Source organism: Chlorocebus sabaeus, chromosome 20, assembly GCF_047675955.1.
Source record: "Chlorocebus sabaeus isolate Y175 chromosome 20, mChlSab1.0.hap1, whole genome shotgun sequence".
Classification (NCBI taxonomy): domain Eukaryota; kingdom Metazoa; phylum Chordata; class Mammalia; order Primates; family Cercopithecidae; genus Chlorocebus; species Chlorocebus sabaeus.
In genome coordinates, this window is record NC_132923.1 from 120025904 (window position 1) to 120043337 (window position 17434).

At 42.4% G+C, this 17434-nt stretch overlaps 1 protein-coding gene across 1 annotated transcript in view; it reads left to right on the forward strand.

Moving 5' to 3' along the window:
* The first annotated feature begins 242 nt into the window (after positions 1–242).
* The window catches only part of SDHB (succinate dehydrogenase complex iron sulfur subunit B), a 33494-nt gene continuing 16302 nt past the window's right edge, over positions 243–17434 (forward strand). Inside the window, exons 1-2 of the mRNA XM_007980323.3 lie at positions 243–398; positions 9384–9511. Coding sequence (XP_007978514.1) covers positions 327–398; positions 9384–9511 — 200 coding nt within the window. The 5' untranslated portion in view covers positions 243–326. The remainder of the gene's footprint in view (positions 399–9383; positions 9512–17434) is intronic.

The following is a 17434-nucleotide window of genomic DNA, read 5'->3' on the forward strand; positions in this document are numbered from 1 at the left end:
TGGCTCCGCCCCATCTAAGTCTTAGCCCCACCCCCTGAAAGTCGCCCTGCCTCTCAGACTCCTCCCCTTTCTAAGAAGGTCACGGGGGAAACCAAATGGGCATGCGCCGCTACTGCGCTACTGCGCACGCTCGCTGTGACTGCTCGCTGTAACTTGCCCCGCCTTCCCTCCGCCCACTCGGGAAACCGGAAGCCGCCTCCCACTCGGTGGCTCCTACGCGGCTAGCGGGTCCTCAGTGGATGCAGGCTGGGCGCCGCGATGTTCGACGGGACATCGGCGGAGAGAGACCTCGGGGTTAAGGGGTGGGGCTGACGTCAAGAGCCAAGATGGCGGCGGTGGTCGCACTCTCCTTGAGGGGCCGGTTACCGGCCACAACCCTTGGCGGAGCCTGCCTGCAGGTGAGTCCTGGAGTCTCAGAGAGGGAAAAAGGCAGGAAAGTCACGGAGACTGCCTGGAGCTGATAGGTCCGCGGAGAGACTAAGGAAGCCTAGGGCAAGGCCTCAGGGAGAGGGAGGACCTTCTCCCGCTGGCGCAGTGCTTTGGTTTGGCTTGGAGCATCCCTGTCAGTTATCTTTCTGCGCCTCGCCGCAGCTTGAGTTAGGGCAGGGGCAATTTTTTACAGCTAAGGTTGGGGGGGAGTTCAGAAAGGGGACTTGAATTACTCAAGGTCAGATGGCAAGCGAATGACTGCAGAAACCAGAATCCGAATCCAAACATTGGAGTTCCAGCCCTTTTTCTGCCACCAAACTATCGCCTCTGTAGAAAAGGGAGACCTGCGGGGTGTGACGAATGGGAATTGGGAAGCGAGGTCATTCCTCTAGGGTACGAGGTTGAGGACCGGGATTGGTGAGGAAAGGAAGTGTGAATTGGGGACAGGGCAGGGGAAGGGAGAGATGAAGGGAAATGCATCCAGCCCCGTACCCCGAAGGATCCCGGCCGTGGGTGGCGGGGATTGTAGGAAAGACTGGGTTCCTTAAAGCAATGTCACCACAGTTACACTAGTATTCTCTCAGTGTTTCTGACTCTAAAGGGCATGTAATAATACGGACTTCATAGAGTTAACATGGAATGACAGAGAGCTTGGCGCTGTTCTTGTTTATTACTATGCAATGTGCGGTGACAGATTTTCCCACGCCCCTTCTATAGCCAAGAAACAACACATTTCTGACCTGCCTTCTAAGTGGGAACATTTAGAAAGGGAAGGGAAATTGCTTTTGTATACATAAAGGACTAAGGATTTGCAAATCCTTTCTAAGTCTGTTCCTCTTCTGGGCTTCTCAACAACCCATTTAAGGTGGGCAAGTAAGAATTCTTACCCTCCTTTTTGGAGCTTAGAAAACTTGAGGTCCCCAGAAAAAATTTTTGGCTTGCTCAAAATACCACATTCCCAAGAACTGGCAGACCTGAGACAGTTTTTTAACATAGTACCGGAAAAACTCCTTAGCATAGATCTTGGGACATGGTTGGTGTCCAAGAAATTTTAGTTCCTCTTCCTCTCTTGCACTTAAATGAGGACATCTTTCATCTTAAGTACCTGCCATGGCTGCATAACACAGTACGTATTGCCCATGTTCTAATCCTAGTTCTGTCCAGTATGCTGTGTGTGAACTTGCATCCACTCTGTCTGCATCAGCCTTTCTGAAAAGGGGAGATAGAGGAAGAAGACAGCCTACCAGTGCCTCAAGCTGACATCTTATGAGTATTAAATTGATGATTGATAATGAGCTTGTTTACCTGTTCTTTTTATAGTTGCTGAGCAAACAATTAAATTGTGAGAGCCCCACTAATGAGAGAGAGTTGTAAAGCTCAGGCCCCTCTTCTAGCAATGAATTGTAGAAACGGCTAGTTTCATAGGTCATTGTTGTAATTCCAGGCAAGGCCTTTGCAGGGCCTCCTGAGGGCAACAGAAAATAGAAGAGCCCCAAGGCCTTCACTTCCTTATGGGAATGTACATTTATACCCACAAAAGCCACCTCAAAAGAATTCAGTAGTGAGCTTGGTGTGTTACCTGTGGGTAACATTCAGGTTCAGGTTCTGAATTATTTTTATGCGTATAGTCTGACCACTGGACTACAATTCTGCCTTTAAGTGTTTAATATATTAACTATTGTTTGTGTTGCCTTATTTCTTCATCTGGACTATGAACTCCTTTAGGGCGAGAACCAACTACTTAAAAGTGTGCATCTTGCCAGGTGCAGTGGCTCATGCCTGTAATCCCAACACTTTGAGAGGCCAAAGCAGGTGGATCACCTGAGGTCAGGATTTCGAGACCAGCCCAGCCAACATGGTGAAACCCTGTCTTTACTTAAAAAAAAAAAAAATACAAAAATTAGCTGGTCTTGGTGGTGGGCTCCTATAATCCCAGCTACACAGGAGGCTGAGGCAGGAGAATCGCTTGAACCTGGGAGGTGGAGGGGTGCAGTGAGCCGAGATGGCACCATTGCACTCCACCCTGGGTGATAAGAGCGAAACTCAGTCTCAAAAAAAATTTTTTTTTAAATGTGTATCTTGTTCCTTAGGCTGGCGGGACTAGGATACCTATCTACAAATCAGAAGGATACAAAGACTGATAAGGCTGCCAATCGTGTAGAGCAAAAATTATTTTCTGGGCTATGCTAGAAGCTTGACCCCCCCGGTTATCTTATGAGGCGGTTATTAATACTACCCACCCTTTATAAAGGAAGAAATAGAATTATAAAAGTTAATAATTTGCAGAAGAATACAAGTGATAGAGCTTGGATTTGAAGCATCACCAATCACACTTTTCAGCAAGCCTGCACCTTGTATATTACTCAGGCTTATCTTCATACAGTCCTTTTTGCCTTCTTCCTCTCTATTTCCCCCGCCTTCTTCTCTGGCCTCCAAATCTTTATCCACTCCATCCAACTCCAAGCCTGCACCCTAAGGACACTTTACTAGAGAAACAACAACCAGCCTTCAGCACCATTCAGAATTCACCCTTCTCAGTTCAGTTATTGCTTACCTTGCTTAAATTATAAACTGTGAAGTTCATATTATCCAGGATTTCCTAGGAATGTACTTTCTGCCTTGAATACTCATTAGTCTTGTAGATTAACATAAAAATGCTTTCAAGGGGCCCTCTTTCATTAAGGATTTGTAGTATAAATTGCTCCAAAGGGGAGAGAATCATATAGTCTCATTGTATGATTAGAGTAACAACTTCTCTTGTTCCTTGGATCTCATTGTGAAATGGAATTATCTTTTTGTACTGTTCCATTTTATGTTTGCATTTTCACTACTAGTTATAATGGCTAAAAGCTTCAGTTTTTGAATCAAGTGACCTGTATTCCTATATGATCCTATCCTCATCTTTTAACTGGGAACAATATAACATTTTTCATAGAAATGTTATAAAGATTAGAGATTATTTGGCACAGTGTGTGACATAAAGGTTCAATGAATGAAATGTGGCAAATTTTTAGATTTATGTATTCAGCGAATTTTTTGGTGGATCACAGATAACATAATCCTGAGAATTAACTCTTTGTACAGACCTCAAGATGAGCAAAGCTCCATCACTTTCAGAACCATGACCACCTCTGGTGATTTTGATTTCAGAATCTTCTTTCGTTCCGGTAAACCCCCTTTGCCCCACCAAATGTTGTATGAAATACTTTTTTTTTTCTTTTTTTTTTTTTTGAGACAGAGTCGCACTCGCCCTGTTGCCCAGGCTGGAGTGCAGTGGTGCGATCTCGGCTTACCATAACCTCCGCCTCCCGGATTCAAGCAATTCTCCTGCCTCGGCCTCCTGGATAGCTGGGATTGCAGGTACCCGCCACCACACCTGGCTAATTTTTTTGTATTTTTAGTAGAAATGGGGTTTCACCATGTTGGCCAGGCTGGTCGAACTGCTGACGTCAGGTAATCCACCCGCCTCGGCCTCCCAAAGTGCTGGGATTACAGGCATGAGCCACCACGCCTGGCCTATAAAATACATTTTTGACACAAAACAAATTTAAATTAGTCGTACTGAAAAAAAAATGACATTTTGGGGCACCCCAAAATTGATGTTGGGATACATTGACTTAGATATTCAGTGTAGTACATCCTGGCATTGCTCTTATTTCATATCATTCATATGATAAGACTTTTTAAAAATTTAAATTAGCTCTAATACAAACTTAATCTCTTTTGGAAAGATAATACACGATCGATTATCTGTGTAGAGTGAACATGAAACAGATATTTAAGTATTATAAAGAAATGTTGAAGGGAAAACATTGCAGGTAACCACAGTCATTTCACAGACCTTGTGGGACTGACACCCAGCTTGATAGAGCCTAATGCCTGTTGCCCACTGACAATACTAAATCAGGCTTTAGAACTAGGGGGTTGTGCCAGGTATGGTGGCTCACGCCTGTAATCCCAGCACTTTGGAAGGCTGAGGCAGTTGGATCATGACGTCAGGAGTTCAAGACCATCCTAGCTAAAATGGTGAAACCCCATCTCTACTAAAAATACAAAAAAATTAGCCCAGCATGGTGGCACGCATCTGTAATCCCAGCTACTCAGGAGGCTGAAGCAGGAGAATCGCTTGAACCCAGGAGGCAGAGGTTGCAGTGAGCTGAGATCTCGCCACTGCACTCCATCCTGAGCGACAGAGTGAAACTCTGTCTCACGAAAAAAAAAAAAAAGAACTGGGGGTTATTCTTCAGTCCCAGATTCTGTTTAAATCCAGGTTAGGGGCTGGGGTGATTGTTCGCGCCTGTAATCCCGACACTTTGGAACGATGAGGCAGGTGGATCACTTGAGGCCAGGAGTTCGAGACCAGCCTGGCCAAATGGTGAAACCCTGTCTCTACTAAAAATACAAAAATTAGCCGGACATGGTGGCACATGCCTGTAATCCCAGCTACCTGGGTGGCTGAGACACGAGAATTGCTTGAGCCCAGGGGGTGGAGGTTGCAGTGATCCAAGATCGCACCACTGTACTCCAGCCTGAGCAACAGAATGAGACTCTCAAAAAAAAAAAAAGTCCAAGTTAGGGCTAGGCACAGTGGCTCACATCTGTAATCCCAACACTTTGGGAGGCTGAGGTGGGAGGATTGCTTAAGCCCAGGAGTTCCATACCGGCTTAGGCAACATGGCAAGACCCTGTCTCTACAAAAATTAGCTAGACATGATGGTGTGCACCTATGGTCCCAGCTACTTGGGACGCTGAGTCAGGATGATCACCTGAGCCCAGGAGTTTAAGGCTGCAGTGAGCCATGATCTCCAGCTTGGGCAACAGAGCTAGACCATATGTCTATAAAAATAAAAAATAAAGGCCTGGCACAGTGGCTCCCACCTGTAATTACAGCACTTTGGGAGACCAAAGCAGGCAGATCACCTGAGGTCAGGAGTTCAAGACCAGCCTGGCCAATATGGTGAAACCCTGTCTGTACTAAAAATATAAAAATTAGCTGGGCGTGGTGGCAGACACCTGTAGTCCCAGCTACTTAGGAGGCTGAGGCAGAAGAATTGCTTGAAGCCGGGAGATGGAGGTTGCAGTGGGCCAAGATTGCACCATTGCACTCCAGCCTGGAGGACAAGAGCGAGACCCCGTCTAAAATAAATAAATAAATATTTTTTTAAAAAATGAAAAATAAAAACATCCAAATTAGAAGGCAAAAACTTGAAGTAGCCCCATTTTTTAAAAGGCATATTGTTCCATTTACCCTACTACCTGCCTCAGGCACAGTAGCCACCCACTCTGGAAAATAGTTTTGTCAGTTGCTTAAAAAAAACTAAACTTGTAGCTACCATACAGCCCAACAATCACACACCTGGGTGTTTATCCTGAGAAATGAAGGCTTAACGTTCACACAGAAATTTGTACACAAGTGTTCATTTCAGCTTTATTCATGTCACCAAAAATTAGAAACACCCCCAACGTCCCTCAGTAGTTATATGGTTAAGCAGACTGTGGTACATTGTACCGTGGAGTGCTACTCAGCCATAACAAGAAAAAAGCTATTGCTGTACACAGCAACTTGGATGAATCTCCGGAGAATTAGGCTGAATGAAAAAAGCCAATGCCAAAAGACTACATACTAGATGATTATATTGATATAGCATTCTTTAAATGACAGAATTTGAGAAGTAGAGAACAGATTAGTGATTGCTAGGGCTTGAGTACAGGGGAGGGAGGGTGGGAGGAAGTGGACAGGGCTATAAATGGGCAATGTTAGTGATCCTGTGCTTATGGGAATGTCCCATATCTTGACTAGTACGGTCAGTATTCTGGTTGTGGTGATGTGCTGCAGTTTGCAAGATGTTCCTGTTGGGGAGACTGGGTAAAGAATATGTGGGTCCTGGCATGGTAGCTCATGCCTGTATCCCAACTCTTCGGGAGGGCCAGGCAGAGGATCACTTGGGGCCAGGAGTTTAAGACCAGCCTAGGCAACATAGTGAGACCCCTATCTCTACAAAAATAAACATAAAAAAACTAACTGGGCATCGTGGTGCATGCCTGTAGTCCTAGCTACTGGGGAAGCTGAGATGGGAGAATCGCATGAGTCCAGAAGGTTGAGGCTGCAGTGAGCTGTAATCATGCCACTGCACAATCAATGACAGAACAAAACCCTGTCTCTTTTTTTTGTTTTTTTTTAGATGGAGTCTTGCTTTGTTACCCAGGGTGGTGTACAGTGGCGCAATCTTAGCTCACTGCAACCTTTACCTCCCAAGTTCAAGGGATTCTCCTGCCTCAGCCTCCCAAGTAGCTAGGATTACAGGCGCACACCACCACACCCGTCTAATTTGTTTTTGTATTTTTAGTAGGGATGGGGTTTTACCATTTTGGCTGGGCTGGTCTTGAATTCCTGACCTCAGGTGATTCCCCAATCTCACCTTCCCAAAGTGCTGGGATTACAGGTGGGAAGAGTATGTGGAGTCTCAGTATCATTTTCTTTGTTTTGTTTTGTGTGTTTTTTTTTTTGAAACGGGGTCTCACTCTGTCGCCCAGGCTGGAGTGCAGTGGCACAATCTTGGCTCACTGCAACCTCCGTCTCCCGGGGTCAAGTGCCTCTGCCTCCCAAGTAGCTGGGATTACAGCCATGTGCCACCACAACGGGCTAATTTTTGTATCTTTAGTAGAGATGGATTTTCACCATGTTGGCCAGGCTGGTCTTGAACTTCTGACCTCAAGTGATTTGTCTGCCTTGGCCTCCCAAAGTGCTGCGATACAGGTGTGAGCCACTGCACCTGGCCTCAGTATTATTTTCTGTAAATGCATATGAATCTGTAATTATTAAAAAGTAGAAAGGTTGGCCGAGCACGGTGGCTCACACCTGTAATCCCAGCACTTTGGGAGGCCAAAGCAGACGGATCACCTGAGGTTAGGAGTTTGAGACCACCCTGACCAACGTAGAGAAACCATATCTCTACTAAAAATACAAATTAGCTGGGCCTGGTAGCGGATGCCTGTAATCCCAGCTACTCGGGAGACTGAGGCAGGAGAATCGCTTGAACCCGGGAGGCGGAGGTTGCAGTGAGCCAGGATCGCACCATTGCTCTCCAGCCTGGGCAACAAGAGTGAAACTCCGTCTCAAAAATAAATAAATAAATAGGTTAATTTTTTTAAAAAGCATTTAAATATGGATATATGCAGTAACATATGAATCTCAGAAGCATTATGTTGAGTGAAAGAAGCTAGACATAAGACTACATACCATATGATACCATTTATGTGAATTCTGTAAAAGGCAGATTCGTGATGATAGCTGATCAGTTGCTAAGGGTAGGGAAAGGGGACTTATGTTTGCCATCAAGGGCACAAAAGACCTTTTTGGATGGAATTATTCTGTTGTAATTGTGGTAGGATTACATTGCTTTGTCAAAACTCATCACATTATATGCTTAAAACTAGTGAATTTTATTATAATGAATTATACCTTATTAAATCTCACAGAAAAAAGACCCAAAAAAATGGGACATTAAGCAAGCAAAGACCACTGGAGTTGATACCTTTAGGAATCTTTCCTCTTCTCACTTCCAAATACCACAAGGTGGCATTGGGTGTTCGTGTCAGTTTACAAAATGGGGTTCCTGGTGAAAAACATTTGTAGAAATGGCTTTCCTTTTGTTGATGATTTTAGCCAGCTTGGTGATAAGGTAAAATATTTTCATCTTAACTTTCATTTTCTTCGTATATTTTCTTTTCTACTGTTAGCTGATGTTTGTATTTTTAGCTATAGTTAATACGGGAGCTTTAACAAGAAATAATGTTACTGGTGAGGGTCTTGACCATAGGTCATCCAGGTTCTTGGCATGTTGAACAAAGAATAGGACAAAACACACAAAGCAACAGAAGACAAAAGCATAGATGTATTGAAATGAAAGTACACTCCACAGAGTGGGAGTGGGATCCAGCAAGTGGCTCAAGAGCCCCAGCTGCACAGTCTCTGGGATTTAAGTACCCTGTAGGGGTTTCCTATTGGTTATACCCTATGCAAATGAAGACTTGGCCTGAGATGAATCAGAGGCTGTAGTGAAGCCTTCCTGTCTCCAAATGGTCTTCTCCTGCCTCAGTAATAAATAGCACTGCATCTTTTTGTAATTAGTCAATTAACTTTCCGAGTTTTTACTTTTCTATATCAGTTTATTTTAAAAATTAGCAGGCCTGGAATATAGTCTTTTCTTTCTTTCTTTTTCTTTCTTTTTTTTTATTTTTTATTTTTGAAAAAGAGTCTCACTCTGTTGCCCAGGCTAGAGTGCATTGGCATTATCATGGCTCTCTGCAGCCTCAACCTCTCAGGCCCAAGCAGTCCTCCCACCTCTGCCTCCTGAGACGCACACTACCACACCCAGCTAATTTTTATTTTTTGTAGAGATGGGATTTTGCCCTGTTTCCCAGGCTGGTCTCAAACTCATGGGCTCAATCAGTTCTCTCACTTCTGCCTCCCAAAGTACTGAGATTGCAGGCATAAGCCACCACCCTCAGACCACACCCCACACTCCTTCCCCTCAATACTGGTTTGTCAAGCCACCACTTAGATGTCGCTTGAGGAAGCCTTCTCTGACTCTACACTCATTGAAGTCTCTGCTGTATTCATCCAGCGCTCCCTGTACTTTCCCATCAGTGTTACTCTTTATTTTCATTGTGAATGTTTAACTTAACTCTTGTTCACTACAAAGTAAGTTCTGTGAAGATGAAGGTTTTTGTGTATTAAGTGCTGTAGCACTAGCCCCTAATACCATGTCTGATATATTAGCATATGATAGGTGCTTAATACTTGTTGGATATTGAATGACTGCCTTTTCCCAGAAGATTATATATCAGTAATGTGTGAGTTTATATCCAGCATTACATCTGTTGTGCCCGCAAAATGGAATTATCTTGCATTTCTAATTTTTTTTTCCTTTTTGTGAACTTAAAAATTTCAGGCCTCCCGAGGAGCCCAGACAGCTGCAGCCGCAGCTCCCCGTATCAAGAAATTTGCCATCTATCGATGGGACCCAGACAAGGCTGGAGACAAACCTCATATGCAGACTTACGAAATTGACCTTAATAAGTGAGTATCTCTATGAAAGCCAGGTATTGAAGGAGAGTTCTTGATCGATTTAGAACCATGCTTTTCACACCCTTGGAAGGCTTAAAAATCCGAGATCATCCGGTGGCTCTGGAATCTGTTGTTTTTAAAACAAGAATGAGGTTGGACCGGGCACAGTGGCTTACGCCTGTAAACCCAGCACTTTGGGAGGCTCAGGCAGGCAGATCATCTGAGGTTGGGAGTTCCAGACCAACCTGGCCAACATGGCAAAACCCCGTCTCTACTAAAAATACAAAAATTAGCTGGGTGTAGTGGCTCATGCCTGTAATCCCAGCCACTCAGGAGGCTGGGGCACAAGAATCACTTGAACCCAGGAGGCAGAAGTTGTAGCGAGCTGAGATCATGCCATTGCACTACAGCCTGGGCAACAGAGCGAGACTCTGTCTCCAAAAAAGAAAAAATGAGGTTGGTACCTGATTCAGAAAAATAATACCAAAATAATTCCCAAATGAAAGTATGACAAATTTCTAGAAATACTGGTACAGTTAACTTTATGCACAGTATTTAAAGTCATTCAGCATATTACCATTTTTTTAATGCTGAATGTATTGATTATATCTTATACATCTGGACCTGTATTTTCTGTAATAATAACAGAACTGCCAGAAACTTGCCTAGAATGGACAAGGTAGGGATGTGGTTAAAATGTTAAAAATTGGACTTGTGTGTTAGTTTTCTATTTCTGTCAGAGCAAATTACCACAAACTTAGTGACTTAAAACAACCTAAATTTATTATCTTATAGTTCTGTAGGTCAAAAGAAAGGTGTCAGCAGGCTGCATTCCTTTCTGGAGCCTAGGGGAAAATATTTTTGCTAATTTGGGCTATTGGCGGAATGCAGTTCCTTGTGGTTGTGAGCCCGAGGTCCCTGTCATTCTGCTGACTGTAAGCTGAGGGCCGTTTCAAGCTTCTAGAGGCTGCTGCACTACTTGGCTCTTGGCCTCTGCTTCCATTGTCAAAAGCAGCAGTAGCAGGTTGAGTCCTTCTTCACATCACATCTCTCAAAACTACTCTTCTTCCAGCATCTTTTACTTTTAGGGAACTTCACAGTTAGCCAAAGAAAACAAAGAATCTAGCAAGCTAGGCTCTAGCCTCCTGCTCTACTCCATGCCCCTGTACAACCAGAACTGTTCTCTGATCTATTTTATATGTAAGTGAATAAGTGTTTTATTTGTTTCAAACAAAAGCTTCTGTGGCACCAAAAAAAAAGTTTGAAAACCACAAATACTCTTAATGCTTATTTTGACTTTCTGTGATGACACATAAGTGCTATTAATGAGGTAGCATTAATTGATATATAATCTTCTTAAATAGACAAAATTTTCAAATACTCAGCAACCAAAAGTCCCCAGCAAAATTCAAAGGAATAGAAATTGCACAGACCACATTTTTGAACCAAAATACAATAAAACTAAGAACTCATATTAAAAATATAAACAGGCTGGGCGCGGTGGCTCACAACTATAATCCCAGCACTTTGGGAGGCTGAGGCAGATGGATCGCTTGAGGTCAGGCATTCAAGACCAGCCTGGCCAACATGGTGAAACCCTGTCTCTACTAAAATATAAAAATAACCTGGGTGTTGTGGCAGGTGCCTGCAATCCCAGCTATTTGGGAGGCTGAGGCACGAGAATCATTTGAACCTGGGAGGGGGAGGTAGTGAGCCGAAATCTCACCCCTGCATTCCAGCCTAGGTGACAGAGCAAGACTGTGTCTCAAAAAAAAAAAAAACCTAATAAAACAAAAAATGCTACTGCTTAGAAAATAAAAAGTACATTTCTAACTGCCTATTTGATCAGGAACACATAAAAAATATTGCCAGATACCTAGAAAATAAAGACATTGCAAATCAAAACTTAAGAGAATGTGGCTAAAACTGGAAGAGTTAAAGTCATAACTATTTTTTTGAGACAGGGTTCTCTCTGTCACCCAGGTTAGAGTGCAATGGCATGCTCACAATTCACTGCAGCCTCAGCCTCCTAGACTCAAGCAATCCACCTGCCTCACCCTCCTGAGCAACTGGGATTATAGGCACATGCCACCACACCCAGCTAAGTTTTGTATTTTTTGTAGAGATGGAGTTTCACTATGTTGCCCAACCTGGTCTCAAACTCCTGGGCTCAAGCAATCCACCCATTTCAGCTTCCCAAAGTCCTAGGATTACAGGCATGAGCCACAGCACCCGGCCCATAACTATTATTTAATGATAAAAAATTTAAAGAATCTTTGGGTTCATTTCCAGTTTTGGCACAGTAGCTCTTATCAGACTAACCCTCCTACAAATAACAATTATCAACTCCAGACGAAATGTAAGAAACAACTGCCTGAACAGTGGAGAAGGACCAAGAGTGGGCAGACACTGGAGGGGAGTTGACACTTGGAAGAATGAAATGGCATTGGACAAATTACCGTTTTATTATTACATGATTTTGCTGAGGGCAAGTCCAAGTTGGTATGGGAAGTAACGGGACTAACAGTTAGATGGAAAACCACAATCCGGCTGGGTGCGTTGCCTCACACCTATAATCCCAGTGCTTTGGGAGGCCAAAGCAGGCCAGCATGATGAAACCCCATCTCTACTAAAAATACAAAAAGTAGCCAGACATGGTGGCACATGCCTCTAATCCCAGCCACTTGGGAGGCTAATGGGGGAGAATCACTTGAATGTGGGAGGTAGAGGTTGCAGTGAGCCAAGATCATATCACTGCACTCCAGCCTGGGCAACAGAGTGAGACTGTCTCAAAAAAAAAAAAAAAAAAGAAACAATCTTAGCTTGAATAATGAGAAGACACATTTTGGGGCTTCCACAACCACTAGGAAATGAGGGGGAAAGCCTGGAAAGAAGAGAACCACAGAGGAGGCGCACTAAATGCTGTTCATGAACTCTGCCCAAATCTTGCATTCAGCCATATTAATTGCCTGTGTAAAATTTTAAAATCCACACTTTTCAGAAAAACATAATACCATCCAGATTCTCTACAGCATATTAATTTTTCTTTTTTTTTTTTCTTTTTTTTTTATTTTGAGTCTGAGTTTCACTCTGTCGCCTGGGCTAGAGTACAGTAGTGCAATCTTGGCTCATTGCAACCTCCGTCTCCCGGGTTCAAGCGATTCCCTTGCCTCAGCCTCCTGAGTAGCTGGGACTACAGGCGCCCACCACCACACCCGTCTAATTTTTATATTTTTAGTAGAGTTGGGGTTGCGCCATGTTGGCCAGGCTGGTCTTGATCTCCTGGCCTCAGGTGATCCACCCACCTCAGCCTCCCAAAGTGCTGGGATTACAGGCATGAGCCACTGAGCCCAGTGGAATTTAAATAATTTTTAAATTTCCTCACATATAAAGGAAATTATGCTTAAATGAAATAGGAAATTTCCATAGAGAAATAGAAACTATTGAAAAGCCAAATAGAAAATCTAGTACTGAAAAATGCAATGTTTGAAAAGGAAAATTCATCAGATGGCTTTAACAGCAGACTGGAAATGGCAATAAGAAGAATTAGCAAACTTAAAAATATTAATAGAAATTATCTAATTTTTTTGTTTTTGGGGTTTTTTGTTTGTTTTTTGAGATGGAGTCTTGCTGTATCACCCAGGCTTGAGTACAGTGGCGCAATCTTGGCTCATTGCAACCTCTGCCTTCCAGGCTCAAGCGATTCTCCCACCTCAGCCTCCTGAGTGGCTGGGATTACAGATGTGCACCACCACGCCCCAGCTAATTTGTTGTATTTTTAGTAGAGACAAGGTTTCGCCGTGTTGGCAAGGCTGGTCTTGAAATCCTGACCTCAAGTGATCCTCCCGCCTCGGCCTCCCACAGTGCTGGGATTCCAGATGTGAGCCACCACGCCTGGCCGAAATTATATGTTCTTAAGAAAAAGAAAGATTTTTGAAAAGGGAAAGAGCTCATGTGATCTATGGAACAGCATCAAAAGGTCTAGGGCAGGCATGGTGGTTCATGCCTGTAATCCCAGCACTTTGGGAAGCTAAGGCAGAAGGATCACTTGAGGCCAGGAGTCCAAGACCAGCTTGGGCAACCTGTAAGACCTTGTCTCTACCAAAAAAATTTTTTCTTTGAAAAATCAGCCAGGAATGGTGGCACATACCTGTAGTCCTAGCTATTTGGGATGCTGAAGCGAGAAGATAGCTTGAGCTTAGAGGCTGCTATGAGCTATAATTGTGCCACTGCACTCCAACCTGGGCAACAGAGCAAGACCATGGATGGGTAAGTAGATGGATGGACCTAACACACATGTAATTGGACTTCCAGAAAAAATGGAGAGAAAGAAAAGGCAAAATAAATATCTGTTTGAACAACTCATGGCCAGGAATTTCCTGAGCCCATGAAAGACATAATTTACGTATCCAGGAAGCTTAGTGAACCCCAACTAGGTAAATAAAAATAAAACTATGCCCTGCTCCATGATGTCAAGTTGCTGACAACCAAAAATAGGAGAAAATCTTGAAAGCAGCTGGAGAAAAACAACACATTACATACAAGGAAACCATATGAAAGATTGCTGACTTCTCATCAGAAACTGGAGGCCAAGAGACAGTGAAATAAATAGCGTCTTTAAAGTACTAAAAGAAAAACTGTCAGCTTGGAATTCCACATTCAGAAAAAAAGATTCTTCAGGATGATTATGAAATGGAAACATTTTCAGATAAACAGAAAGAAAAAGAATTCATGGCCAGAAGACCAGTACTACATGAAATGCTATAGGAAGTTAGTCAGGCTGAGGAAAAACAATACCAGGTGGAAACTTGGCTCTTAGAAAAGGAATGAAGAGCGCTAAACATGGATTTTTTTGCTCTTAATTTTGTTAAAATTGGTATGACTGTTTAAAGCAAAGTTATGATATTGTATTCTATTATATATAACTCACATAGATGTAATGCATATGATAACTATAGTGTAGGGGCTGGGAGCAGCAGGTAAATAGACCTATAATAATGTAGCAGGATTCTTACATTACATAAAGTGGCACAATAGTAACTCTAAACAGGCATAAAAAGTTAAAGATGTAAATTATGTAAGTTATAATTCTAGAGTAACTTTTTTTTTTTTTTCTTCTGAGACAGGACCTCACTCTGTCATCCAGGCTGGAATGCAGTAGCGTGATCATAGCTCACTACACCCTCCCAGGCTCAACCAAGCAATCCTCCCTTCCTGAGACCTCCTAGCTCAAGCAGTCCTCCCACCTCAGCCTCCCATGTACCTGGGACTATAGGCATGTACCACTATGCCTGGCCAATTTTTTTTTTTTTTTTTTTTGTACAGACAGGGTCTCACTATGTTGCCCACGCTGGTCTCCTGGGCTCAAGCAGTCCTCCTGCGTCAGCCTCCCAAAGTGCTAGGATTATGGGTGTGGACCACCATGCCCAGCCAAGAGTGTTTTTTTAAGTGCAAAGAGATATAGCTAAAAAGCCAATATATAAATTAAAATTGATTTCTAAAAATATTTACTTAGTCTAAAAATATTAGAATAAGAAGGGAAGAAGAGAATAGCAGCAAAATGATGGAACAAGTAGTAAAATGATAGACCTAAATCCAGCCACGTCAATAACTATATTAAATGTAAAAACCATTAAATACTTCCAGTTAAAAAGCCAACAGTGTCATAATAGATTTTTTTAAGAAAAGCAAAACCCAAGTTATATGCTGTTTAAACGCAAGAAAAAGTGCAAAATGAATAAATAAATAAATGAATTTGAAAATCAGTGTGATTCACCATATTAACAGAATAAAGGGGAAAAACCCATTTGATTGCTTTAATATATTGCAGAAAAGCGTTTGGCAAGATTCAACACTAATTCACAATTTTTAAAAATGATAATAGGTTAAATAATTTTCAGTGTGTATATTTTAACAGAATAAATAAAACTATAAGGAATTTGAATTAAAAGAAATAGTCCTAATTTTATTTAAATAATAATAACTGTGAATAGGAAAAGAAGGGAACTTCCTCAGCCAGATGAAGACTGTGAAAACCACAGCTGATAGCATACTTTATTGTGAGATGTCGAACACTTTCCCCATAAGATCAGGAACGAGGAAGGTTGTCCACTCTGTTTTTGAGTTCAACATTGTACTGAAGGTTCTAGCCAGTCCATCAAAGGCAAGTAAAAGAAGTAGAAGGCATATATAAGCTTATAAAGGAAGAAATTAAACTAACTCTAGTCACAGGCAACATGATTGTTTATATAGAAAATTTCAGGGAGTCTACAAAACTAAAAGAGTAAGTAAATTTAGCAAGGCTGCAGGATGTAAGGTCAATATGCAAAATACTATTTTTGTGTGTGTGTATTTCAGTGGCTACGAATAATTCTATTTTATATGCTAACATCAGCCATTCAAAATTTTACTGGAGGCTTAGCCAGGGAAATTGGGCAAGAAGAAGAAAGAAAAGGAAATTGGAAAAGAAGAAGTAAACCCATCTCTCATAGATAACGTAATCTTGTAACACAAAACCTTGGGCAGGCGCAGTGGCTCGTGCTTGTAATCCCAGCATGTTGGAAGGCTAAAGCCGGAGAATTTTTTTTTTTTTTTGAGACAGAGTCTCACTCTGTCGCCCAGGCTGGAGTACAGTGGTGCGATCTGGGCTCACTGCAACCTCCGCCTCCCGGGTTCAAGCATTTCTCCTGCCTCAGCCTCCCAAGTAGTTGGGACTACAGGCACATGCCACCACGCCCGGCTAATTTTTTGTATTTTTAGTAGAGATGGGGTTTCACCATGTTAGCCAGGATGGTCTCAATCTCCTGACCTGGTGATCCACCCGCCTCGGCCTCCCAAAGTGCTGGGATTTTGAAATTTTTATAAGATGCAAATATTAGCCTTTGTAATGTAAAAAAAAACAAAGACTGGTTTTGTCATTTAAAATATGCTAGGACAAGAACAGGCAGATCATTAGAATAAAAATGTAGCAACAAAACAGTCTTAATTTTATCTGAGGTCCCAGTATTAAATATGGGAGAAAGGTAGTACAAATAAGAAGCAAAAGAGGATTTAGTCAGTGATTTGGGACAACTGATAAAGTTTTTGCAGTTTTAGGGGAGTAACTTAAAATTTTTTTTAAGTAGAAGAAAATGTAAAATATCAGACCTCAGGAAGGGCAGTGGTCTATTTAGGCTTAAAAGTGATAGATAATGTTGTAAAAGAAAAAATAACCACCTTTATTAATGTAAACATTTAACTCATGTATGTTTAAAATTCCATTGCCAAAATTAGGAGTCAAATAGCAAATTACTATTGACAGGGAGCAAGCAGAAATAGCAACAGATATAATATATGAGAGCCTCAGATCATGAAAAAGAATTCTTAAGACCCCGGTAAACAGAGGCAAAGAATGTGGACAGACTGAGTGTCTAGAATGAGTCCTCTGGAACAGAGCTTTGTGCAGGCAGGTGGTATCGTGTCTTTTATTCTCTGCTGCATCCCCAGCATCTAGAACAGAACCTGGCAGAGTAAATGTTCAATAAATAATTGTGAAATAAAGAAAAATTAGTAAATTTCTGACAAACATTCAACCTCTGTAGTATTCAGAAATCTCAATTTAAAACGCTGAAAACAATAACACTTCGCCAGTATCAGAATAGCAAAGGTTTTTAAAGCTTCCAATTCCCGGTGTTAGCAGAGGTCCAGCAGAAAGGATGTCTGCATATTGCTGATACAAATACAGATAATGGGCCGGGTGCAGTGGCTCACACCTGTAGTCCCAGCATTTGGGGAGGCTGAGGCAGGTGGATCACTTGAGGTCAGGAGTTTAAGACCAGCCTGGCCAACATGGGGAAACCCATCTCTACTAAAACTACAAAAATTAGCCGGGTGTGGTGGCATGCACCTGTAATCCCAGCTACTCAGGAGGCTGAGGCAGGAGAATCGCTTGAGCCC